Here is a 27,946-nt window from a genome sequence, read left to right as displayed (position 1 = left end):
CCTAACCCAACCCTAACCCTAACCCTAACCCTAACACTAACCCTAACCCTAACCCTAACCCTAACCCTAACCCTAACCTAACCCTAACCACCTAACCCTACCTAACCCTAATCCTTCAACCTGTCCCTACCTTGTTCTTTTATCTATCCCTAACCCTTTCCTTTCATCTAACCCTAACCCTTTCCTTTCATCTATCCCAAACCTTGTTCTTTATTCTATCCCTAACCCTTTCCTTTTATCTATCCCTAACCCTTTCCTTTTATCTATCCCTAACCTTGTTCTTTTATCTATCCCTAACCTTCTTCCTTTCTCTATCCCTAACCTTTTCTAATTCCCCTGTCCCTAACCCTTTCCTGTTGCTCTCTCTCTATCCTCTCTTACTCCTAACCCTAAACCTCTTAAAACGCCTTTACTATCTAAATTCCTGTTTTTGTATTTTCCCTTGTCTCTGCTTCGCTCCTGCTTTGTCTCTATCCCTCTAACTCTTGCTTTGTCACTAACCTCTTTGCTATATACTAACCCTACCTTTTTTTTTTCTCTTCCTTCTTCTTTCTCTCTCTTGCTCATCCTTTATTCCTTCCATCTGTATCTTTCTCCTCCTAATTCTTTCCCTTGGACCTCTGCTTTAATTCTCGTTCGTCCTTTATATTGTAAACTACCCCCTTCTAAACCTTACCTCTTCCTTTCTACTATCTCTTCCCTTTTATATCTTCACGCCTTCTCTTATCCTGAACTTATACTTACGGTTTACCTTACTATATTTTTATCTACCTCTTTTAAACTTGAACTTGTTGATTATTTTTACTCCCTTTCTTCCCTAACCCTTCTGTCCTTATGTACTGAAATATTCTCCTTGCGATGAACTCCTTACTTTGATATCTCCTCTATCTACTTATTATCAACCCCTCCCCTATCCTAAACTGATTCCCCTGTACTCCTGCCTACTGGTAAAATGTGTCCTGCTTCCCCTTCTTACCATGCCCCTGACCTTATGATAAAATGGTTGTCTTTGGAACCTTATTCGGCTTGTTCTGTGTTAATTTATCTGGTGCTTACTATTCCTCTATATCTTGGTGTTATATAATCTGTATATATTATGAACTTGGAATTCTCTATAATGCTGCCCATCCACTTGTATCTGAATGGGAACTTTTGACTCTGGCTTTGGACTGGAATCTCTCTCTCTCTCTTATTTATGCCTGCTTATACTAACTACCTTACTTTATTAATATAAACACCCCTCTTGTTTTTCCTTTACTTTATCCTTAACTTTTATCCCTACTCTATTTTGAACTTTTTCTCTACTCTAACTCTTACTTTTATTTCTGCTCTGTTTCTAACTTTCTATTTCTACCCTATCCTTAACCCTTTTCTTTTAACCTATCTCTAACCCTCTTCCTTATTCTAACCTTTACCTTTACTTCTGCTCTAACCCTAACCTTACTCTTTTAACTTATCCCCTACCTTGTTCTCTACCCTATCCTTGACTTTTATTTTTACTCTATTTCTAACTTTCTATTTTCGCCTTGTCCCTTACCTTTTCCTTCATTCTAACCCTCACTTTTATTTCTGCTTTACTTCTAACCCCTTTCCTTTAACCTATCCTTTATCCTTTTCTCTGCTCTAATTCTGCCCTTTATTTCTGCTCTATCCCTAACTCTTATTCCTGCTCTATCCCTCACCCCCTTTTTCTTTTACTCTATCCTAACTTCTAATCCTGCTCTATCTCGAACCCTTTCCTGTTGACATATCCCTAACCTTAACTTTGTACGATCTCTGACTTGCTTATGCTCTCCATCTGTGGGTTGCTATATGAACCTTCCTCCTTCTTTCTTACCTAACTCTGTTTACTTATTATTCCTCCTTGTTATCCTGTCTGTGTATGTTTCCTTTCTCCCTCTAACTCCTTTCTTCCCTTTCCTACTCTATTATATATATTAACTATCTACCTTATGAATCTGCTATCTTTCGTTTGTTACTTATTAACTTCTCCTCTCTTACTTACTCTTCTAACCTTTTGGTTTATAACCTTTCTCGTGGTACATAACCCTTGTTTTGTGAATAACTTATAACTCTTTTTTTACTATCTTACTCCCTTATCTCTCTCTCTCTATTTACTCTCTAATCTTCTTTATAACGACTCCTATACTCTTACGAACTCGCCTCTACGGACGAACACCTTACTACTCGGCCCTTTTGTTATACTATGCTACTATGCTATCTAATCTAAAACTGGTCCTGTTATCTTCAACTCTGTATCTGTCTATATTATGCTTATATTCCTATGTTCCCTTTTCGCTCCTCTCCTTGCCCTCTTTACTTTTGTCTCTTTCTCTGCTCTTTATATTCCTCCCGTCTTCCCTATCCCTTCTCTCCTCTCTATACTTTACCCTTCTTGCCTCTACTTTCCTCTGCTCCTTGGATCCCCCCTTTCTTGTTGCTTGCTAATTGTATGTCCCCTCTATTATCTGTTTCTTAACTCTATCCCTCCTGAACTTTGCTTTATTGCTGACTTCTATTTCTGCCCTATTCTTGACCCTTCTGTTTGCTGTATTCCTGACTTTGATTCCTACTCTGACCTTAATCCTTCTCTTTAACCTATCTCTGACCTTTACTGTGTACTAACCCTGGCTCCCCTATACTCTACCTCTATGGGCTGCTAAATGAATCTCCCTCCCTCTCTTTTACTGAAATCCGTTTTTTTACTTTTCCCCCCTTGGTCTTCTATCTGTTTGTATTTCTATTTCTCTCTGTCTACTTTCTTTCTACCTCCCTTTATCTTTAACTACTGTCTACTGTATAAATCTGCTATCTTTGGTATGTGATTCTTTAATTCCCCCTCTCTTGCTGACCTTGCTACCCCTTTTTGGCTGTAATTTTTCTCGGTGTACTCTGCTCTCTTTCTATAACAAATCTTTTACTCTTTCCTATTATCTTAATACTATTCTCTTTCCCTCTGCTTGCCCCCGAATCTGCTTTATTATAACTCCTATACTCTTACTAATTCGCCTTTGTTAACGAACCTCTTACTGTTCTGCCCTTTTGTTCTGCTATGCTATCTAACCCTAAAACTGGCCCTGAAATCTTTAACACTACATCTGTATTATATTCACGCTCTTACATCCCCTTTTTACTTCTTTTTTTTCCCTTCTCTCCGGCCCCTTTCTCTGCTCTTTCCATCCTTCCACTGTTGCCTATACCTTTTGCTGCTCCTTGTATTCCCCCCTTCTTGCTCCTTGCTCATGATTCATCCCCTCTGTTACTCTTTGTCATCTTCCACCTCCTGCTCTCTTGTGCTATTAAATCTTTCTGTGTGAAAAAACATCTGATGCTCTGTTTTCTATTATCCTTTACTACTATACTTCCCTACTCCCTACCCTAAACTGTCGTACTCCTATGTACGGCCCCTACTCGCCCCGCCTTGCCCTGCCTGATCACCCCTCTGCTACGCCCTCTACTGCCTTCTGCCACAACTGGCTTGTCAACCGGCACAACTTGCTTGACTGCACCCCTCCCCATTGGATCATCTGCCCTAACCACTTATATACCTCCTTCTCGCTCGATGCCCACTCCTCTAACCCGTCCGCTCTGCGCATCGCCCTCACCGTCTCCTCGTACACCCTCGACCCCACACCGATCGTTGCGACGGCGAACATCGTAACCATCAACCCTTGGTACTGGCATGAACCGCCCTCGACCTCCGTGAACCGCCCGCCGTCCTCGCCCAACGGCTCCCATCGCCGACACCAACCCTGCGGCAATCCGCAATGGAAACAACTGCTGAAATTCTCCATCATCCGTCCGTCGAACATGGCCTCTTCCATCTGCCTCCTGTACTGCGCCGTCCACCCCCACGCCTGCTCCCCGCGGCCTGGGCAATCGTCTAACGTGTGCCCGTCGCTCTCTCTCCGGCGTATCCCGCAATACGTGCACCGTCCCGCCCACCGCGCCAACTGCTGCTTGAACGTCTCCCCCTCCTCCCCTAACCCTGAACGCTCTGCCCTGGCCTGCCACTGGCGGAACTGCCTGGCTTGCTGACTGGTCTCGAACGCGGCCCTGATCTCTTCGTCTTCTCTGGCTCCATGTCCCTCTCTATCCCCGTCCTTGTCCCTATCCATATCTCCATCCCCGTCGTCTACCCACATCACCTCCGACGCCCTCTGCCGGCATATGTCGCATGCCTCTTCGCCCTCCTCGCACCCTGGACGGTCCACCCGCCCGTCCATGACCTCGTCTAACACAATCCGCCGGCATACCTCTCCCCTGATGTATGTCCTTGTTGACACCTCCCATCCCCCTCCGGCTGCCCTCCCATCTTTCTCTGCCTCCCCTGCCTCCTTCTCCTTCTGCTTCTCCTTCTCCTTCTCCTCCACGGCTGCCCTACTGCATATAACAACCGACCGGCTTGGCTGGCCGTCTCGCCCGGCACGCCCGCTCTCCTGGACGAAATCCCGCAACCGCCGCGGCATGCCCGCGTGGACCACCAACCGCACGTCCGGCACGTCGATGCCTAACCCCAACGCGTTCGTCGCCACGATGACGCCCCCATCGGCGCCGTCGCCCATCCTCCACGCCTCCAACCTCGACGCCTTGTCCTCCGTGCTGCCGATGCTGCTGTGGAACGCTGCGCACCCCAACGCCTCGGCCATCCGCTCGACGCCCTCGATCGTGCTGCTGTACACCACCGCCTTGCCGCGTGGCTGCTGCCGCAACCAATCCCTGACCTCCTGGCAACCGCGCTCCTCGACGGCGCTCAACTCGCCGTCCTCACCCTCCCGACCTGACCCTAACCCTAACCCTGACTCTGCCCGGCGCCTGTGGCTTGCCGCACCACGACCACGACCACGACCCCCACCCCCTGACCCTAACGCAACGACAACAACCCCATACTCGATATTCCTCCGCGTCGTCGCCTCGCGGAACACCCGCACCCGCTCCTGCCGGATCCCCGTCACGGCGAAAAACTCCCGCTCCTCCGCCGGCGGCAACGTCGCCGTCAAACACACCAACTGCGCCCCGAACTCCTGCACCGTCCGCCCCAACGCCCGCAACGCCGGCCGGAACCCCCTCGACCCATCCAACACGACGTGGCACTCGTCCAACACCACCCGGTCCAACTGCTGCCGCCGCTGCAACCGCCCGACGAAATCCCGGAATCCCTGCGTGACGGCCGACTCGGGCGTCACGAACACCACCGTTGCTGCGGCCGTGTTGGCCCGCCCGCCGCCGCGCCACGTTGTCGACGCCAACCCCGACCTCGAACACCGCGCGTCCATGTCGGTGCGCAACGCCACCAACGGCGTCACGACGATCGTCACCCCGTCCGGTGCGCAATACGCCGGCAACATGAACGACAAACTCTTGCCGCCGCCCGTGCCCGTCACCTGCACGATCGGGTCGTCCCCGCGCATGATCGACCGGATGACCCGCTCCTGCTGGCCGCGGAACGCCGCCCGCGGGTCCCCCATCATCTGCCGCAACTGCCCGCCGGCGTTGGCTAACTGCAACCGCGTGAACCGCCGCCGCCGCTGCCCTTCGAACTCCTCGTCCGCCGCCGTCGTCGCCGTCCGCCGCCGCTTGGTGGGTGCCCCGCCGCCCCGGTCCTCCGCCCCGAACCCCAACAACCGGTGCCACTGCCGGCTGACGGCCCGGAACCTGTCCCGCAACGCCGCCGTGCCGAACGGTGCCTCCTGGTACAACCGCCCGTATATCATCCCCGCCACGTGCGTGCCGTGCCCGGCCTGCAAATCCAATGCGCTGTCCTCGACGCCTATGTCGTCGTCGTTGTCGTCGTTGTCGTTGTTTTTGTCGTCTGCCCGTCCGAACGCCTCGTTCAAATACCGGTTGGCGATGGCGACGGCCATGTGCCGCCACCCGCTGATGTTGATCTTGCTGCCGACCAACCGCTCGCTGTGCTGCTGCATGATCCGCCTTGCCTTGTCTGACGTCCACAACCGTTCGTCCGTCCACGGCGCCCGGCCGGGGGTGGCGTTGGCGCTCTCGTCTGTGATGGTGTTGTCACGGGCGTCGTCGTCCTCGGTGTTGTCACGGGCGTCGTTGTCCTTGGTGTTATTGCGGCGCTCGTCGCCCCTGGTGTTATCACGGCTCGCCTCGCCCGCCGCCCTGCCCCTTACAACCACGTCGTCCGCCCATAAAAATGCGCTCTTCCGGTCCGTCTGATGGATGATGCCTCCTACCTGCTGCCAAAACGGCAACACTAACCATAAATACCACACCAACAACTCGCCGACCTCGCGCGGCAAATACCGGTGTATCACCTTGGCCGTCCCCGTCTGGCGGTAATTCTTGTGGTACGACGTGACGAAACATATCATGCCGTCGTGTGCGAACACGTTCCTGACCCCGCCGTTGGCCGTGTTGCTGTGTCTGATGCCTGCTAACTCGGGCGCCCGCGCCGGCTGCCCTGCCACCATGTGCATCAACATCCACAACCGCTCCCGGAACGATTCCAACGCCTGTCTGTATGCCTGCACCGTCCTCTCGCGGTATGGGTGGTGGCTATCGCTGCGGTTGGACGTGACCTCCTCCGCCTGTCCTGCTGCTGCTGCTGCTGCTGCTGCCACTGCCGCCGCCGCCGCCCCTCGCGTTGGGTCTAACCACGCCCGCCGCCGTGCCTCCGACTCTGCGATGCGCCGTGCGATCCACCCCTTCCCCTTGCCCACCCACGCCTCGTTGCGGTCGTCGTGTAAAAACGAATACCCCGGCCGGTCCTGGCTGTGGTCGTCGTGCATGCTGTCCCACCTGATGGCGGGCAACGCTGCTGCTAACGCTGATCGGCCTCCGTACCCATCGCCGTGCCCGTCCCTGTCGGGATCATTATCCCTATCCCCATCCCCGTCCACCACCGCCAACTGCGCCAACAACGTCCGCGCCTCCTGCGCTACCCCGTGGAACATCTCGGCCAACTCGCACACCCGCACCCGCACCCGCCGGAACGATATCCGGTCGCCGCTCCAATCCACCATCCCCGGCGCCACCGTGTTAAACCGGATATGCATCCCGTACGTGCGCGCGTCGTAAATCCAATTCATCGCCCTGGGCTCGTCGTCCGGCCGCCCGGGCATCCGCGTCATGAACCGCCGCACCTTGTCGCGCACCAAATGGAACACGCTGCTGGCCTCTTCGTACGCCGCCTCGGCCCCTTTGGTCGCCGTCAACGCCACCACCTCGTCCTTCCGCTCCAACCACGCCTGGTACACGACGAACATCTTGGCCACCTTGATCACGGCTGAATAATTCGTCGTGTACTCCGTCGCCTGGTGCCACCCGCCGTCCTCGCGGATGCCCAACACCGCCAACGCGCCGATCATCGCGCTCTCCTTTTGGCTCTGCTTGTACGGGTCCTCGATGATGGCGATGATGGCGTCCAAACACATCCTCTCGACCTCCTCCGCCTGCGCGGCCTGCCTGCTGCCGACATCCGCCTCGACACGGCTGGTGAACGCATCCCACAACGACCCCTGACGCATGGTGAACCGATACGGCGGCCGCTCGCGCTCCGGCCACTCGTCCATGCGGAACCATATGCTCACCATCTTACGCCAAACCTCCTTGTACCGCTGCCACGTGTCGTCCTCCATGCGGTTGTCGAATGGCCGCACCGGCTTCTGGCCGATCTCCTTCCGCTCCGCCTCGAACAACACGTCGTGCCCGACCTTGTGCGGTGCTGCTGTTGCGCATGCCTTGTCGGCGACGCTGTTGAACACGGCCCATATGGCCTCTAACGTCTCCTCGCCATCCTCAATTGGTCGCGTGGCCTCCTGTAACTGCGTCTTGTTCAACCCTTCCAAATCCCTCGTCCACCCGACGCGGTACAACCACCCGTTCGGCTCCAACTTTTCGTCCACTGTACTGACCTCCTCGCGCGCGTCGGCCTCGAACCGCTTCTCTTGGTTCTCGTGCAACGTGACGAACCACGCCGTGTCGTCCGTCCCCGGCCCCGATGGCTCGCTTTGAACGGCCACCCCTAACCCCCGCCCGACCTCGAACCATCCGCTTGCGGCCCGTGTTAAAAAAAAACGCTGGCATGGCACGCCTGTTGTCCACGGCAAATCTCTGACTGCCGTGGCTTTCTTGCGCACATTGCCCCCCTTCTGCCAATCATTCGCCCACCGGTGTTCTGCCCGGCAATGCTCCTGCATGTTTCGCACGCGGCGGCACACATAACGGCATGCGTGGCAACGCAAACCGTCCGCCCGGGGCGGTGCGATATGGGCAACTGGCTCGACCGTGGGGTCTGGGTATTGAAACGACTGCAAATCGGCCTGGCTGCGGATGATGCCGGGAATATCGCCGACTAATCCGGCGACCTTGCTCCTGGCCTCGGCGGGGATTGACCGATGGTTATTCCGCAAATGCGCCGTGGCTTCGTTGGCTAATACGGCGTACTGACATAATGTGCATATCAAAATGGAATACTGCGTGTTGTGGACGAATGGCTCCATCTTTGGCATGTATTGGTTACTTTCTTCTATCTACTGTTTATGACTGGTTCCTCCTGTCCTCTCTTTATAAACTCACCTTCCTGCCCCTTAATTCCATATACTTTCTCCTTGATCTACTTTCCTCCCTGCCTACGTTCCATCGCTCGGTCGGGCTTTCTGGCCTGGCTGATGGTCCTGTTATATAATTGGCTGGTTAATGCGGGGATTCGGACGACATCACAAAAACATCTACTACCCTATTCACCTATTTCTGGACTCATATCACGGAATAAAACACTGAGAACTGGGTTCCTATAATTATACCGATTGTGGCTTTAATTGCATGCTACTTTTACCTATTTTACTACGGAAAATCTCAACGGCTTCCACCTTGCTGTGAACAACGGTTTCCGCCCTTGTCTCAACGGACCCACCTAATTCCATGGTGGGGCGTTCAATGGCTTCCGACGTCAGCCATCGTGGACGTGATGTTAGCCATCGTGGACGTGATGTTAGAGTGCGCTGGCACTGAGCCCTTTTAAGTGCACCGCCCATCCTACACGGGCCAGCCACGGGCTGGGCTCGAGTCTTTCGTTGGCGACGCGGATCAGCTCATCGTGACTCGTCTTCACACGTTCTGCTTGGACTTTCCGGAGATCTCGAACGCGGTCCACCGCCTGTTGAGCCGGGCTTCTACTCGGAGCGCCTTGCAGAGACTCGTCGGCTATCTGTCCCTGGGCCACCTCGAACCATCCGCTCGCGGCCCGTGTTAAGAAAAACCGCTGGCACGGCACCCCTGTTGTCCACGGTAAATCCCTGACTGCGGTGGCTTTCTTGCGAACATCACCCCCCTTGTGCCAATCATTCTCCCATCTGTGTTCTACCCGACAATGCTCCTGCATATTTCGCACGCGGCGGCAAATATAACGGCACGCGTGGCAACGTAAACCGTCCGCCCGGGGTGGTGCAATATCAGCAATTGGCTCAACCGTGGGGTCTGGGTATTGGAACGACTGCAAATCGGCCTGGCTGCGGATGATGCTGGGAATGTTGCTGACCGATTTAGCCACTTTTCCCCTGGCCTTGGCGGTGATTGACCGATGGTGGTTCCGCAGATGTGCTGTGACTTCGTTCGCTACTACTGCATACTGACATGATGTGCATATCAGAATGGAATACTGCGCGTTGTGGACGAATGGCTCCATGTTTACCTATACGGATGGCTTGCTTTGGTCTACTACTATTAAATGATTCCTCCTGTCCTCTCTTTATAACCTTACCTTCCTGCCCCTTAATTCCGTATACTTTCTCCTTGATCTACTTTCCTCCCTGACTGCGTTCCATCAGTCGGTCGGGCTTTCTGGCCTGGCTGATATCCCTGTTATGTGATTGGCTAGTTAATGTGGGGTTTGGGACCGCATCACGAAAACATCAACTACGCTATTCATCGATTTCTAGACTCACCTTGCTGATTATCGAACTGAGAACTAGATGGTTATAATTGCCTTCATTCAAGCTTTCATTGCATCCTACTTTTGTGTATTTTACTGCGGGAAATCTCAACGGCTTCTTCACTACTGGAAAACAACGGCTTCTACCCCCTGTCTGCACGGACCCACTTATTTTTTGGTGAGGATTTCAACGGCTTCTACTTGAAGCCGTCGTTGCCAGTATGTTAGCCATCGTGGACGTGATGTTAGAAAAACCGCTGGCACGGCACCCCTGTCGTCCACGGCAAATCCCTGACTGCGGTGGCTTTCTTGCGAACATCACCCCCCTTGTGCCAATCATTCTCCCATCTGTGTTCTACCCGACAATGCTCCTGCATATTTCGCACGCGGCGGCAAATATAACGGCACGCGTGGCAACGTAAACCGTCCGCCCGGGGTGGTGCAATATCAGCAATTGGCTCAACCGTGGGGTCTGGGTATTGGAACGACTGCAAATCGGCCTGGCTGCGGATGATGCTGGGAATGTTGCTGACCGATTTAGCCACTTTTCCCCTGGCCTTGGCGGTGATTGACCGATGGTGGTTCCGCAGATGTGCTGTGACTTCGTTCGCTACTACTGCATACTGACATGATGTGCATATCAGAATGGAATACTGCGCGTTGTGGACGAATGGCTCCATGTTTACCTATACGGATGGCTTGCTTTGGTCTACTACTATTAAATGATTCCTCCTGTCCTCTCTTTATAACCTTACCTTCCTGCCCCTTAATTCCGTATACTTTCTCCTTGATCTACTTTCCTCCCTGACTGCGTTCCATCAGTCGGTCGGGCTTTCTGGCCTGGCTGATATCCCTGTTATGTGATTGGCTAGTTAATGTGGGGTTTGGGACCGCATCACGAAAACATCAACTACGCTATTCATCGATTTCTAGACTCACCTTGCTGATTATCGAACTGAGAACTAGATGGTTATAATTGCCTTCATTCAAGCTTTCATTGCATCCTACTTTTGTGTATTTTACTGCGGGAAATCTCAACGGCTTCTTCACTACTGGAAAACAACGGCTTCTACCCCCTGTCTGCACGGACCCACTTATTTTTTGGTGAGGATTTCAACGGCTTCTACTTGAAGCCGTCGTTGCCAGTATGTTAGCCATCGTGGACGTGATGTTAGCCATCGTGGACGTGATGTTAGAAAAACCGCTGGCACGGCACCCCTGTCGTCCACGGCAAATCCCTGACTGCGGTGGCTTTCTTGCGAACATCACCCCCCTTGTGCCAATCATTCTCCCATCTGTGTTCTACCCGACAATGCTCCTGCATATTTCGCACGCGGCGGCAAATATAACGGCACGCGTGGCAACGTAAACCGTCCGCCCGGGGTGGTGCAATATCAGCAATTGGCTCAACCGTGGGGTCTGGGTATTGGAACGACTGCAAATCGGCCTGGCTGCGGATGATGCTGGGAATGTTGCTGACCGATTTAGCCACTTTTCCCCTGGCCTTGGCGGTGATTGACCGATGGTGGTTCCGCAGATGTGCTGTGACTTCGTTCGCTACTACTGCATACTGACATGATGTGCATATCAGAATGGAATACTGCGCGTTGTGGACGAATGGCTCCATGTTTACCTATACGGATGGCTTGCTTTGGTCTACTACTATTAAATGATTCCTCCTGTCCTCTCTTTATAACCTTACCTTCCTGCCCCTTAATTCCGTATACTTTCTCCTTGATCTACTTTCCTCCCTGACTGCGTTCCATCAGTCGGTCGGGCTTTCTGGCCTGGCTGATATCCCTGTTATGTGATTGGCTAGTTAATGTGGGGTTTGGGACCGCATCACGAAAACATCAACTACGCTATTCATCGATTTCTAGACTCACCTTGCTGATTATCGAACTGAGAACTAGATGGTTATAATTGCCTTCATTCAAGCTTTCATTGCATCCTACTTTTGTGTATTTTACTGCGGGAAATCTCAACGGCTTCTTCACTACTGGAAAACAACGGCTTCTACCCCCTGTCTGCACGGACCCACTTATTTTTTGGTGAGGATTTCAACGGCTTCTACTTGAAGCCGTCGTTGCCAGTATGTTAGCCATCGTGGACGTGATGTTAGAGTGCGCTGGCACTGAGCCCTTTTAAGTGCACCGCCCATCCTACACGGGCCAGCCACGGGCTGGGCTCGAGTCTTTCGTTGGCGACGCGGATCAGCTCATCGTGACTCGTCTTCACACGTTCTGCTTGGACTTTCCGGAGATCTCGAACGCGGTCCACCGCCTGTTGAGCCGGGCTTCTACTCGGAGCGCCTTGCAGAGACTCGTCGGCTATCTGTCCCTGGGCCACCTCGAACCATCCGCTCGCGGCCCGTGTTAAGAAAAACCGCTGGCACGGCACCCCTGTTGTCCACGGTAAATCCCTGACTGCGGTGGCTTTCTTGCGAACATCACCCCCCTTGTGCCAATCATTCTCCCATCTGTGTTCTACCCGACAATGCTCCTGCATATTTCGCACGCGGCGGCAAATATAACGGCACGCGTGGCAACGTAAACCGTCCGCCCGGGGTGGTGCAATATCAGCAATTGGCTCAACCGTGGGGTCTGGGTATTGGAACGACTGCAAATCGGCCTGGCTGCGGATGATGCTGGGAATGTTGCTGACCGATTTAGCCACTTTTCCCCTGGCCTTGGCGGTGATTGACCGATGGTGGTTCCGCAGATGTGCTGTGACTTCGTTCGCTACTACTGCATACTGACATGATGTGCATATCAGAATGGAATACTGCGCGTTGTGGACGAATGGCTCCATGTTTACCTATACGGATGGCTTGCTTTGGTCTACTACTATTAAATGATTCCTCCTGTCCTCTCTTTATAACCTTACCTTCCTGCCCCTTAATTCCGTATACTTTCTCCTTGATCTACTTTCCTCCCTGACTGCGTTCCATCAGTCGGTCGGGCTTTCTGGCCTGGCTGATATCCCTGTTATGTGATTGGCTAGTTAATGTGGGGTTTGGGACCGCATCACGAAAACATCAACTACGCTATTCATCGATTTCTAGACTCACCTTGCTGATTATCGAACTGAGAACTAGATGGTTATAATTGCCTTCATTCAAGCTTTCATTGCATCCTACTTTTGTGTATTTTACTGCGGGAAATCTCAACGGCTTCTTCACTACTGGAAAACAACGGCTTCTACCCCCTGTCTGCACGGACCCACTTATTTTTTGGTGAGGATTTCAACGGCTTCTACTTGAAGCCGTCGTTGCCAGTATGTTAGCCATCGTGGACGTGATGTTAGCCATCGTGGACGTGATGTTAGAAAAACCGCTGGCACGGCACCCCTGTCGTCCACGGCAAATCCCTGACTGCGGTGGCTTTCTTGCGAACATCACCCCCCTTGTGCCAATCATTCTCCCATCTGTGTTCTACCCGACAATGCTCCTGCATATTTCGCACGCGGCGGCAAATATAACGGCACGCGTGGCAACGTAAACCGTCCGCCCGGGGTGGTGCAATATCAGCAATTGGCTCAACCGTGGGGTCTGGGTATTGGAACGACTGCAAATCGGCCTGGCTGCGGATGATGCTGGGAATGTTGCTGACCGATTTAGCCACTTTTCCCCTGGCCTTGGCGGTGATTGACCGATGGTGGTTCCGCAGATGTGCTGTGACTTCGTTCGCTACTACTGCATACTGACATGATGTGCATATCAGAATGGAATACTGCGCGTTGTGGACGAATGGCTCCATGTTTACCTATACGGATGGCTTGCTTTGGTCTACTACTATTAAATGATTCCTCCTGTCCTCTCTTTATAACCTTACCTTCCTGCCCCTTAATTCCGTATACTTTCTCCTTGATCTACTTTCCTCCCTGACTGCGTTCCATCAGTCGGTCGGGCTTTCTGGCCTGGCTGATATCCCTGTTATGTGATTGGCTAGTTAATGTGGGGTTTGGGACCGCATCACGAAAACATCAACTACGCTATTCATCGATTTCTAGACTCACCTTGCTGATTATCGAACTGAGAACTAGATGGTTATAATTGCCTTCATTCAAGCTTTCATTGCATCCTACTTTTGTGTATTTTACTGCGGGAAATCTCAACGGCTTCTTCACTACTGGAAAACAACGGCTTCTACCCCCTGTCTGCACGGACCCACTTATTTTTTGGTGAGGATTTCAACGGCTTCTACTTGAAGCCGTCGTTGCCAGTATGTTAGCCATCGTGGACGTGATGTTAGAGTGCGCTGGCACTGAGCCCTTTTAAGTGCACCGCCCATCCTACACGGGCCAGCCACGGGCTGGGCTCGAGTCTTTCGTTGGCGACGCGGATCAGCTCATCGTGACTCGTCTTCACACGTTCTGCTTGGACTTTCCGGAGATCTCGAACGCGGTCCACCGCCTGTTGAGCCGGGCTTCTACTCGGAGCGCCTTGCAGAGACTCGTCGGCTATCTGTCCCTGGGCCACCTCGAACCATCCGCTCGCGGCCCGTGTTAAGAAAAACCGCTGGCACGGCACCCCTGTTGTCCACGGTAAATCCCTGACTGCGGTGGCTTTCTTGCGAACATCACCCCCCTTGTGCCAATCATTCTCCCATCTGTGTTCTACCCGACAATGCTCCTGCATATTTCGCACGCGGCGGCAAATATAACGGCACGCGTGGCAACGTAAACCGTCCGCCCGGGGTGGTGCAATATCAGCAATTGGCTCAACCGTGGGGTCTGGGTATTGGAACGACTGCAAATCGGCCTGGCTGCGGATGATGCTGGGAATGTTGCTGACCGATTTAGCCACTTTTCCCCTGGCCTTGGCGGTGATTGACCGATGGTGGTTCCGCAGATGTGCTGTGACTTCGTTCGCTACTACTGCATACTGACATGATGTGCATATCAGAATGGAATACTGCGCGTTGTGGACGAATGGCTCCATGTTTACCTATACGGATGGCTTGCTTTGGTCTACTACTATTAAATGATTCCTCCTGTCCTCTCTTTATAACCTTACCTTCCTGCCCCTTAATTCCGTATACTTTCTCCTTGATCTACTTTCCTCCCTGACTGCGTTCCATCAGTCGGTCGGGCTTTCTGGCCTGGCTGATATCCCTGTTATGTGATTGGCTAGTTAATGTGGGGTTTGGGACCGCATCACGAAAACATCAACTACGCTATTCATCGATTTCTAGACTCACCTTGCTGATTATCGAACTGAGAACTAGATGGTTATAATTGCCTTCATTCAAGCTTTCATTGCATCCTACTTTTGTGTATTTTACTGCGGGAAATCTCAACGGCTTCTTCACTACTGGAAAACAACGGCTTCTACCCCCTGTCTGCACGGACCCACTTATTTTTTGGTGAGGATTTCAACGGCTTCTACTTGAAGCCGTCGTTGCCAGTATGTTAGCTCATCGTGACTCGTCTTCACACGTTCTGCTTGGACTTTCCGGAGATCTCGAACGCGGTCCACCGCCTGTTGAGCCGGGCTTCTACTCGGAGCGCCTTGCAGAGACTCGTCGGCTATCTGTCCCTGGGCCACCTCGAACCATCCGCTCGCGGCCCGTGTTAAGAAAAACCGCTGGCACGGCACCCCTGTCGTCCACGGCAAATCCCTGACTGCGGTGGCTTTCTTGCGAACATCACCCCCCTTGTGCCAATCATTCTCCCATCTGTGTTCTACCCGACAATGCTCCTGCATATTTCGCACGCGGCGGCAAATATAACGGCACGCGTGGCAACGTAAACCGTCCGCCCGGGGTGGTGCAATATCAGCAATTGGCTCAACCGTGGGGTCTGGGTATTGGAACGACTGCAAATCGGCCTGGCTGCGGATGATGCTGGGAATGTTGCTGACCGATTTAGCCACTTTTCCCCTGGCCTTGGCGGTGATTGACCGATGGTGGTTCCGCAGATGTGCTGTGACTTCGTTCGCTACTACTGCATACTGACATGATGTGCATATCAGAATGGAATACTGCGCGTTGTGGACGAATGGCTCCATGTTTACCTATACGGATGGCTTGCTTTGGTCTACTACTATTAAATGATTCCTCCTGTCCTCTCTTTATAACCTTACCTTCCTGCCCCTTAATTCCGTATACTTTCTCCTTGATCTACTTTCCTCCCTGACTGCGTTCCATCAGTCGGTCGGGCTTTCTGGCCTGGCTGATATCCCTGTTATGTGATTGGCTAGTTAATGTGGGGTTTGGGACCGCATCACGAAAACATCAACTACGCTATTCATCGATTTCTAGACTCACCTTGCTGATTATCGAACTGAGAACTAGATGGTTATAATTGCCTTCATTCAAGCTTTCATTGCATCCTACTTTTGTGTATTTTACTGCGGGAAATCTCAACGGCTTCTTCACTACTGGAAAACAACGGCTTCTACCCCCTGTCTGCACGGACCCACTTATTTTTTGGTGAGGATTTCAACGGCTTCTACTTGAAGCCGTCGTTGCCAGTATGTTAGTCGTCCCCCGTCATCTGCCGCAGCTGGCCCTCCAAGTCGATTCTCCTCAGCTTCTCAAATCGTCGGAGCCTGGCTGCGAGCCGTGGCCCTTCGTACGCCTCCGTCTTTTTCCTCTTGCAGCCCGCGGAACCCCATTTCGACTCCGAATCCTCGGCGCCGAAGCCCAGAAACCTGTGCCACTGACGGCTGACTCGGCGGAACTGTTGCTGCCTCGCCGCGAGACCGCTGCCGAACTGCATGAGCTCTCGCGCGTAGATCATGCCCGCCATCTGCGTGCTGTGCCCCGCCTGCAAGTCCCACGGGCTGTCCTCGACCCCGTCCGTCCCCTCTTCCGATCCCACGCCGTCATCGTCTCCGCCCGGCCGGCCGAACGACTCGTTCAAGTAGCGGTTGGCGATGCCGATGGCGATGTGTCGCCACATGCTGGCGTTGACCTGGCATCCCAGCAGTCTCATGCTGGTCCGCTGCATGATCCGCCGCGCTCTGTCTGTCGTCCACGTTCGCTCCTCTTTCCACGTCCAGTCGCCCACACTTGTGCTCTCATCACCAGCCTCATCTTCATTTGTACTGTGATTGTTGCCATCCCCGATATCCATGTTATTGCCACTTTGCTCTTCTAATCCTGCCGCCGCGCTGCTGGCTTCCGAGTCCCTCTGCCGGATGATGTCGTCTGCCCATATGAACGCGCTGTACCCGCTGGCCTCGTGCATGATGCCCTGCACCTCCTGCCAGAACGGCAAGATGAGCCAAAGATACCATATGATAAGCTCGCCGACCTCCCTCGGGAGATATCGGTGGATCACCTTCGCCTGCCCGGTCGTCCGGTAACCTTTGTGGTACGCTGTGATGAAGCACAACATTTTGTCGTGCACCATGATGTTGCGGACGCCCCCGTTGACCGTGTTGACCGTCCGCAGACCTGCAAGCTCGCTCGCCCGCGCCGGCTGTCCGCCGAGCATGTGCAGAAGCATCCACAGTCGCTCGCGGAGTCGTTCAAACGTCCTACCAAACTCCTGCACGGCTGACGGCTGGAATGGCCGGTCTGTCGCCCCGCGACCGTTGCCCATGCTGCTGCTCAGTCCCCAGCGTTCTGCAGCGGCGGGTGACCGCGCCAGCCGCATGAACAGCCATCCGTCCCCGGCAGAAACCCAGCTGTTGCGGTCGTCGGCGAGAAACGAGTACCCGGGCTTTGTCTCGCTGTGGTCGTCTTCGATTGACGACCATGGGATGGCTGGCAGTTGTGACTGAACATCGCTTTCGGGACCGTCTGCCGAACCCGAATCCTCCGTCGCCGTCAGCTCTGCGAGCAGCTCCCGCGTCTCTCGGACCAGCTCATGTAGTGCGTCCGACAGCTGCCCCATCGTGAACCGTACCCGCCTGTATGACACGCGATCACCGACCCAGTCGATGACACCAGCCGCTGCTGTGTTATATTGGATGTGCATCCCGTACGTCCGCGTCTCGAGAATCCAGTCCATCGGTGTCGGCTCCGCATCCTTGTCGCCCGTCGTCCGCGTCATGAACCGCCGCACTTTTGCCCGCGTGTGCTGGAACAAACTCTGCGCTGCGTCCTCTACTTCATCGTTACCCAGAGACTTTCCCAGCTCGGCAACCTCGTCGTGGCGCTCAACGTAAGCCTGATGGATCACTAACATGCGCGCTATCTTGATGACGGCTGAGTACTTCGTCGTGTAGTCCGTGATCTGAACCCAGCCGCCATTCTCGGCAATACCCATCACCGCGAGAGCGCTGAGAAGAGCACTGCTGTAGTCTCCGCCCTTCAGCTGGTGGTCCAGCATGCTGATGAGCATGTCGAGTGCTGCGCGTTCCAGCTTCTCCTGCGTTTGATGCCCCGTCCCCGTGCTGGCTGCTTCCGCCATCTGCTCGAAAAAGTCCCACGCCTCTCCCTGTGACGACGTCAGTTTATACGGCGGCCGCTTGTCGTCGTCCATTTCCTGCGTGCGGAACCAGACGCACAACAGACTTAGCCACACGCCCTTATATCTCGCCCACGTGTCGTCCTCCATGCGGTTGTCGAACGGCCTCCTTGGTTTGACGTGCGCTTCTGTACGCTGCGCCTCGAACAGCACGGCCAGCCCGACGGTATTGGGAGCAGACGTTGCTCGAGCCTGGTCCAGCACGCGGTCGACCGTCGCCCACATCGCCTGAAGCACGACCTCATCTTCATTGATGGGAGCTGTTGTGTTAAAGAGTGCGCTGGCACTGAGCCCTTTTAAGTGCACCGCCCATCCTACACGGGCCAGCCACGGGCTGGGCTCGAGTCTTTCGTTGGCGACGCGGATCAGCTCATCGTGACTCGTCTTCACACGTTCTGCTTGGACTTTCCGGAGATCTCGAACGCGGTCCACCGCCTGTTGAGCCGGGCTTCTACTCGGAGCGCCTTGCAGAGACTCGTCGGCTATCTGTCCCTGGGCCACCTCGAACCATCCGCTCGCGGCCCGTGTTAAGAAAAACCGCTGGCACGGCACCCCTGTTGTCCACGGTAAATCCCTGACTGCGGTGGCTTTCTTGCGAACATCACCCCCCTTGTGCCAATCATTCTCCCATCTGTGTTCTACCCGACAATGCTCCTGCATATTTCGCACGCGGCGGCAAATATAACGGCACGCGTGGCAACGTAAACCGTCCGCCCGGGGTGGTGCAATATCAGCAATTGGCTCAACCGTGGGGTCTGGGTATTGGAACGACTGCAAATCGGCCTGGCTGCGGATGATGCTGGGAATGTTGCTGACCGATTTAGCCACTTTTCCCCTGGCCTTGGCGGTGATTGACCGATGGTGGTTCCGCAGATGTGCTGTGACTTCGTTCGCTACTACTGCATACTGACATGATGTGCATATCAGAATGGAATACTGCGCGTTGTGGACGAATGGCTCCATGTTTACCTATACGGATGGCTTGCTTTGGTCTACTACTATTAAATGATTCCTCCTGTCCTCTCTTTATAACCTTACCTTCCTGCCCCTTAATTCCGTATACTTTCTCCTTGATCTACTTTCCTCCCTGACTGCGTTCCATCAGTCGGTCGGGCTTTCTGGCCTGGCTGATATCCCTGTTATGTGATTGGCTAGTTAATGTGGGGTTTGGGACCGCATCACGAAAACATCAACTACGCTATTCATCGATTTCTAGACTCACCTTGCTGATTATCGAACTGAGAACTAGATGGTTATAATTGCCTTCATTCAAGCTTTCATTGCATCCTACTTTTGTGTATTTTACTGCGGGAAATCTCAACGGCTTCTTCACTACTGGAAAACAACGGCTTCTACCCCCTGTCTGCACGGACCCACTTATTTTTTGGTGAGGATTTCAACGGCTTCTACTTGAAGCCGTCGTTGCCAGTATGTTAGTTAAAAAGTAATTCTTTAAAACTTAGCTATATAAAAAGAAGTAGATTTAATTTATCTAAAATAAACTAAGTTATACTTAGCTTATTTTTTCTTATTTAGTTTTAAAAAAAGTAATTAAAAAGTTTTAAAAATCTTATAAAGCTAAAAAAGATATCTTTAACTTCTTAGCTATATTTCTTAATAAAGTTATTAAACTATTTTTATTAGAGGGGTTTAAATTAAGCTAAAGCTTATTTTCTAAGGAAAGTAGCTATATATATTACTTATTTAGTTTTATTTTAAAAAATATTTATATAAAAAGCTTAATAAGTTTATATTTAAACTAAATATCCTTTAAGTTATCCTAAAGTCTTATTAAAAATAATAAGGGAGTTAAGTTTAAGTTATTCTTATTTTTAAACTAAAGCTAAGATAATATTAATAGTAGTTTAAAAAGTAGTAATTTCTTTTTCTAAATCTTAGTTCTTATAAGTTTATTCCTAAAGTTTACTAAAGGTTATAGTATTCTAATTAAATATTTTATATATTATTTTAAAGTTATTATTAGTTTTATTAAGTTAGTATTTAAGTTTTTTAGTATTATCCTTATTATTTAAGTTATCCTTTATTTTTTAGTTTTTTAGTTCTTAAGCTAAGTTCTAAGTAGCTTATCCTCTAGAAGTAGATAAAGGTCTAAAAGTAAGTAACTTAATAGAAATATAAAAAGATATTATTATTTATTACTATTAGTAGGAATTAATAGTTAACTTACTAAATAAGAGTAATTAAAATATTATAGTTAGCTATCTAATAGTTAGGTCTATTAATAGAAGCTAAAGATTAATATATTCTAATAATATACTAAGTTATAATTTAAGTTAAAAGTTATAAACTATAGTAGATTAAGTTTTTAGAAGTTAAAGTAATTAGTTTTAAGCTTAATAAGTAATTTATAGTAAAAGTAAGTTAAAAGTATCTTAAGGATAAATACTAAGTTAATTACTAAAGAGCTATAAAAGTCTAACTTTAAGCTAAGCTTAAGTTATACTATATATAAATCCTAAATAGTATTTTTTATCTATTTAGAAGTAATTACTTAAGTATATAAAGTAATTATAATTAGTTAGTAATACTAACTAATTACTAAGTATCCTATCTTATACTCTACTAATTATTTCCTTATCTTATTATTATATAACTTATATTATAGTTCTTTTATACTAAGTAAGTCCTTATTATTCCTATAATCTTATAGTATAAATATCCTATCCTAGCTGCTTAACGCCTAAGTAGGTTATTCAGCTGTTATCTTTATTTATAGGTTATAACAAACTTATACTATAGTTTTTCTATACTAAGTAAGTTCCTGCTATTCTTATAATCTTATAGTATAAATATCCTATCTTAGCTGCTTAACGCCTAAGTAGGTTATTTAGCTGTTACTCTTATTTATAGGTCGTAATAATAAATTAGCTATAAGCTAAGCTTAAGTTTTTTATTAGTAATATAAATTAGCTTATTATAGCTTATCTTTATATATTCTACTTAGATTTTCTAAAGATCTTAAATATAGTTTACTATTTATTAAGCTAAGCTTCTATTTAGAGCGTTTTATAAAGACTTATTAGCTATCTATCTCTAAACTACTTTAAACTATCTATTTATAGTTTATATTAAGAAAAACTATTAGTATAATACTTTTATTATTTATAGTAAATCCTTAACTATAATAGCTTTTTTATAAATATTACCCTCTTTATACTAATTATTTTCCTATTTATATTTTATTTAATAATACTTCTATATATTTTATATATAGTAGTAAATATAATAATATATATAATAATATAAACTATTTATTTAAGGTAGTATAATATTAATAATTAGCTTAACTATAAAGTTTAAGTATTAGAATAACTATAAATCATCTTAGCTATAAATAATACTAGGAATATTACTAACTAATTTAGCTACTTTTCTTTTAGTTTTAGTAGTAATTAACTGATAATAGTTCTATAGATATATTATAACTTTATTTATTATTACTATATATTAATATAATATATATATTAGAATAGAATATTATATATTATAGATAAATAGTTTTATATTTACTTATATAGATAGCTAATTTTAGTTTACTACTATTAAATAATTCCTCTTATCCTCTCTTTATAACTTTACTTTTTTACTTCTTAATTCTATATACTTTCTCTTTAATCTATTTTCCTCCCTAATTATATTCTATTAGTTAGTTAGGCTTTTTAGCTTAGCTAATATCTTTATTATATAATTAGCTAGTTAATATAAGGTTTAAGTTTATATTATAAAAATATTAACTATATAATTTATTAATTTTTAGATTTATCTTACTAAGTATTAAACTAAGAATTAAATTATTATAATTATTTTTATTTAAGCTTTAAATATATCTTATTTATATATATTTTATTATAGGAAATCTTAATAACTTCTTTATTACTAGGAAATAATAGTTTCTACTCCCTATTTATATAAACTTACTTAATTTTAGGTGAGGATTTTAATAGCTTCTACTTAAAGCTGTTATTACTAATATATTAGGATTTTAATAGCTTCTACTTAAAGCTGTTATTATTAGTATATTAGGATTTTAATAGCTTCTACTTAAAGCTATTATTACTAGTATATTAGGATTTTAACAGCTTCTACTTAAAGCTGTTATTACTAGTATATTAGGATTTTAATAGCTTCTACTTAAAGCTGTTATTACTAATATATTAGGGTAAATAGCAGCAGGCAGAAGATAATTATTAATTCTAAGGCAGATCTCTAGCAGCAATTATTGCAGTTAGTAGGGCTTAAATAACGCTATTCTAGATCCTATAGTTAACAGTTAAATAACGATTAACGTCGCGCTGCTCTAGTGTTAAGGCTATTTCCCGCATATACTGTGATAACCTTATAACAAGTGATCAGGCATTGTCCTTACGAAAGTCTCCTACGGAGAGTAGCAAAAGTTATGTTGTGCAGCGCTTCAACATCAAACTTGGTCTTGGACATCCCTTTTGGGCGCCGCCAGTCCATTTCATTGGCCGGACTATGGTCGCGAAACTACGAAACGAAACAACACAACCACGCCATTCCGTTCAAACCATGTCTTGGTCGTAAACCTGACTGGGATTCTCAATTGGTGCCTCTGCATCAAGCCGGCCCTGGGCATCGTAAAATTGCAGCATGACCCGTCCTTCCTTCCGTGTAAAAACGGAGGCTCGGCCGAAACCAGTGGAGTTGAAAACGGGACGGCCGGCCCACCAGGGAATCCGGGCGCTCCGCTCCTCGGACACCCGGACTGCCGACAGCCACACGCACACAAGCATCGCTGTAGTATCTATGACGTCGCGACCCATGTGTTCGGCAATGGCAGCGACAGGCAAGGGGCCGTAGGCACTCTGGAGGAACCTGCCCAGCGTGCGGGTATCATGCTCATTCCACGGAGTAATCTAGCAAGAGCTTGGTTAGCGGATTCATACGGAGCGCATGAGATGTCTCTTACGGGCTGCGGCTCGGGCGTGCCAAACGGGGAATTTGGCTCAGACTCCTCCTCCTTCTTACACTCGAGGGTTTGAGCGGCGGGGTTGGTCTCGTCCAGGGTCTCAAGGTCGGGCACGGGGTCGTCGGGCATCGGCAGGTCGTTGGGTAGAGAGTACTCAATTAATGAGCGGGTGTGATCGTCGCCATGACCAAGATTGGACAACGGGTTGAGCTGATCGAGAAGAAGGTCGTCCATGTTGTCGGGATCGTCGAGCTCCAGGAAGACCTGGATCGGAGAGGATGGCGCGGAGGCGTCGTGGGACGACTCCATGGTCACGATGGACTGGGAATGGTCAGCAATCGTTTGGAATCAATTAAGTGGAAAGTACACTCACAGTTTGCCTACACGCGTAGGTAGTAGGGACGATGCTGGTGATGCTTGCGACGGCGAGAGGAAATCGGACTCGGCGACCTGCAAGAAGACGGCGGGTTGAACGAGGGAAACTGGAAGGTTGCCAAGACTCGAAGCAGACCGACCGTGACTCCCCGCACTTGCCCAAGTTTAACACGACGACGGAAGGAAGTACCGGGTCTGGGGCAGCCCGTGACTGCACCTGCCATCGTGAGAACGAGAGAGAGGGGTAGGGCTGACAGTGAGGGCTTCGGCCCGGCGCACTGTGCGCACAGGTAGACGACAGCGAAAAAATTGAAATATCACGAAATGGGAAAGGGACATGATTTGGGATGCTCGGGAACCATTGACATCACGAATTTTGATCTATTCGGCAGCTCTCGTGCTTGTTTCGTCTCTCTGTCCGACTCGTTCCTCGCGTGTTCTGTGTTTGGCTGTTCGTTCCCTTTGTTATTCGACGTTTTCCTGTCTGTTGTTTTGTCGTTTCCACCATTCTCTTCTCATCAGCTCGACTGCTCGCAACCACCATGGACTCGAATGACGGCTACCAGCAAGGCCCGCAGGACCATCAGCAGCCACGACATCATCATCATCCGCAGCAGCAGCAGCAGCAGCACAACCATCCCGCAGCTGGTAATCGGTCTCTCGTGAGTTCAGACAACATTGAAACCTTGAGAATACTGGAAACTAACACATAAAAGAGCGTTATTAGCCGATATCCCTTTCTCCAACACCCGACGAACGCCAATCTGGGTCACTGGGCAGCGTCAGCAGCACCAGCAATCACCGGACACCAGGCTGCCGCACTCCTCCACCACACGCAGAATCATGCGACAGGTGTCGCAACCCATTTGGCAAGCCAGGGCGTCACGCCGACCACACGCGAGAATAGGGTGCAAACCCACCTGGCCTTCCTCCGAAATCACTGGCCTAACGGCCGATGGCATCCCTCCAACTGCAGCCCGACCACCGACCCGCCGTCCCTCGATGTCCTAACGCCAATGGTGACCCTTACGGAGTATTGGGAGAGTCATGCAGGAGGACGCCCCCTTTCCGACCTCTGGGCTCCGTCCCCCATCGCAGCCAACCGAGGTTTACTCTGGCAGATCGTCGATGCGAACCGCGCAAGAAGTCTCACGAGACGCGTCGCCGAAGCCGCCTTACGACGTGTAAAGGAGGTCTTCCCAGCTCCCGCCCGCCCTGCCAAGCTGCCCGCTCGTGCTCCTCCCGCCCCTACACAGTCCGAGCCCGAGACCGACCCCGAAAAGCCTAGAGCCGCCCAGTCCATCGCCGCCGCCGCCCAAGAGTTCGCCCCCTCTCCCCTCCGCCAGATCAAGCCAGATCCCGGCCGCGACGGCAACCACATCTTCTCTCCGGAGCCCGAGCACAAGCGCAACCGCACCCCGTCTCCGCCGCCGATGCCCGATGACGGAAACGAGTCGGACGTGTCTCTGGACGGTGTCCTGGGCGACCTCTTTGCCCAACCAGGAGTCCCTCTCGCGCCGACCACCAAGAAGTACAAGAAGATTCGGGAGAGTGGGCTGGCCTTGGCCAAGAAGACGAAGGAGAAGGCCGAGGCTTCTGCGCGCCGTCGTGCCTCCGCCGAAGAGAAAGCCGCCGCCGCCATCGCTGAAGCCGCCAGTATTGGCAAGGAGGGGCTTGGCCCAGACAAGATCGACGAGGTGGCCAAAGCCCTAGGAGACGCTGCCTCGAAAGCCGTCTCCCGAGTCGCCAAGCGCCAGTATGCACACCTTCTGCCGCCCGGCCAGAGAGCTGTGATGACCAAGCGAGCAAGACGTCGCGTTGAGGAGATGGTGTTGGAATATCTGTGAATATGCATGTGGACTCGGCGCACTTGTTCTGCTGTTTTTGCTTGTTTTTGCTTTTGTGTTTGTTTGTTTTCGATTCTGTTTGTCTGCTGTGTTGTGCGTTTATTTTTTTCTGTTTTGATCGAGTATATTGTTGGAGTTCGCTGGTGGAAAATTGATGAGCCTTCGGGCATGGTTCGGCGCTCTCCTGAAGAGCAGCGCTCTACCCAGCAGGTTCTCATCCTACGCTTCAGTGAAATGTCTCACAGTGATTTCAATCGGAGTATGGCTGCCAAGGCCTGAGGGTTGGGTTTCTTCAGTCGAATGCCGATGCGCAACTAATACACCTAATGGGTATCAGCTCTCACCAATTCTCTCGGTGATAGTTCGTACCAAATGTACTTGACCCATCAATACTATGAGCTATCGGTATGATGACTCCACAAAGAGTCTGAACTTCCGAGAACCCATCGATCGCATTGAGCAAAGATCCATCTAACTCAGGGAGACGACTTCGCGGATTTAGAACTGCATGATTGCTCACTCAAAACTGACCGTTCATTATCCATTAACATAGCTGATTCAGGTCTAAGTATTCTTTCACGGCTAACGAAAACGAAGCGAACATGCCGACGCTTTTAATATTTGTTCTCTGCACACCATATTGCCCGTGAAGGTTTTCCTCAGTGCTCAAATTACTGTTTAGAAGAAAATACTCCTCATTAATCGCATGATCGCAAGGTATATCCGACATCTTTCTTTCTAGATGTTTTCCGATCGTGTTGCATTGCTGGGTATCTGAAGGCACCACTCGGCCTCTCGACTACCCGCCGTATGTTGCTCGGCCGGTTGCAGACTTGCCTGCTTTCACAAAACATAGATGATGAAATTTGCCAATCCGACTTCAGGTCACCCGAGATGAAGCTGTGAATCTGATTTCATCAAGTGACAAATAATTTATAAATCCCTGGTGACAGGTTTGCGACCTGTCGAACACCGTGTCAAAGGGCCCAACACCTTATGAAACCAGATAACCTCCATAAACAACACACCTCCCGCGCTTCATTGATAGTCTCAAATCAATGTAGCTCACAAAAACGTGGCGGCACAGTGCGAACTAAAAGTCGCAGTTGGCGTCTAGTAGCTAGCCGCATCGTCAGATATCATAACAACGAATCCTCATCTCGCTATTTCCTCCTTTTCTCCTTTTTCTCTCTTTGCCAGTCGCTTTTCTTTGATTATCCACCTCCTTCGACAGCCACGATTTTCTTGCAGCCATCGTCATCACATTTCAAGCCAAGCGACATCTGCTAAGGAAAATGAGTGGTTCATCCGACAACGAGAAGGTCCCTGGCCAAGCACCTCGCCGATCCGATACCCGCCGAGCCGCGGAAATGCGAGAAACCGGAGTCACCCCTTCGCTCTTTCGATCAGCCCTACGATCGGATCATCGGGCCGGCAATCTCTCTGGACTCTGGCAAGCTCTCAAGCAAGCCGATATTCCAATCAAGAAGGAACCGGACGCTTCAAAGCCTGTTGGTCAACCTACCATCTCCGAGTCTGGCGCCCCCAAGACGGAAGAGCAGCCCCACCAGGAGGCCATCACAGCCAAGTCCACAGGTGCAGTGGCACAGCCCGTAAGCGCAGTCAACTAACCTGTAAAACGGGTTGTGAACTTGGGCAAAATATACTGACACGTCATTCAGGATGTCATTGACCTGACAGCAGACGATACTCTTGTCTCTGCGATCGTTGCGGGCCCAACCCAGACCGACCGCCACACGGCCCTGGCAAACTTTGAGCCGCAAGGCTGGCTGAACGATACCAACATCGATGTTCTCCTGAAGCATCTGGCTTCAAAAAACCCCTCAGTCGGCCTATTGTCATCATGGGACACGGGCATCCTCCGGCAATCCCGCAATGAGCGGCTCCCAGAGATTCTGCGGAGGCGTTTCGCCTCCTTGGCATACACAAGCTTGTGGATCGCACCGGTCTCTCACAATGGCCATTGGGTTCTATTCGTGGGCCGGCGCAACGAATCCATCGACTACTACGATTCCATCATTGCGGGCAACTACAAAGCTGAGACCACTAAGATCCTCCACGAGCTGCTTCGTTGTGCTTGGGGCGATGCCGCCGTGCTTCCAGAACCCAGGACGAGACAGGTAGGAGAGACCTAAAGCTTTTGTCTTAGCTTGAGATGCGAGCATTAAATCTGAATGCTGACTTCCGAGTCATGTAGTGCCCACAGCAGCCAAACGGATTTGACTGTGGACTTCACGTCATCCGCAATGCCGACCTCGTCACCCAAATGAACCGTCCAGCCAATGCCATCCCTCCCATCCACCCCGATGAGCTTCGCCGCTATTACAGGGCAATTTACGAAAACCTGCTGGAATAGGCCTGTCACCTTTTCTTCCTCTGTTGTCACGGCTCTGAATTTTGATAGAGCCTGTTAGCCAGCCATAGTGCGGCGTTGAA

At 50.0% G+C, this 27,946-nt stretch overlaps 2 protein-coding genes across 2 annotated transcripts; both read right to left on the bottom strand.

Moving 5' to 3' along the window:
* Positions 1–3,434: 3,434 nt before the first annotated feature.
* On the bottom strand, positions 3,435–8,465 carry CGCS363_v015116 (Bloom syndrome protein-like protein; the record flags this gene model as incomplete). Its single annotated transcript, XM_036646965.1, has 2 exons — positions 3,435–8,016; positions 8,068–8,465. 2 exons carry the CDS (start codon positions 8,463–8,465, stop codon positions 3,435–3,437), a joined length of 4,980 nt encoding a protein of 1,659 aa, XP_036487817.1.
* Positions 8,466–16,375: 7,910 nt separating this feature from the next.
* CGCS363_v015115 (uncharacterized protein) lies at positions 16,376–18,976 on the bottom strand (the record flags this gene model as incomplete). Its single annotated transcript, XM_036646964.1, has 1 exon — positions 16,376–18,976. One exon carries the CDS (start codon positions 18,974–18,976, stop codon positions 16,376–16,378), a length of 2,601 nt encoding a protein of 866 aa, XP_036487819.1.
* Positions 18,977–27,946: the final 8,970 nt, after the last annotated feature.

This window comes from Colletotrichum siamense (assembly GCF_013390195.1).
Source record: "Colletotrichum siamense strain Cg363 chromosome Unknown KSG_Cg363_contig18, whole genome shotgun sequence".
Lineage (NCBI taxonomy): Eukaryota > Fungi > Ascomycota > Sordariomycetes > Glomerellales > Glomerellaceae > Colletotrichum > Colletotrichum siamense.
Note: the sequence above shows the minus strand (reverse complement) of the source record. Positions and strands in the feature narration are given on the sequence as shown.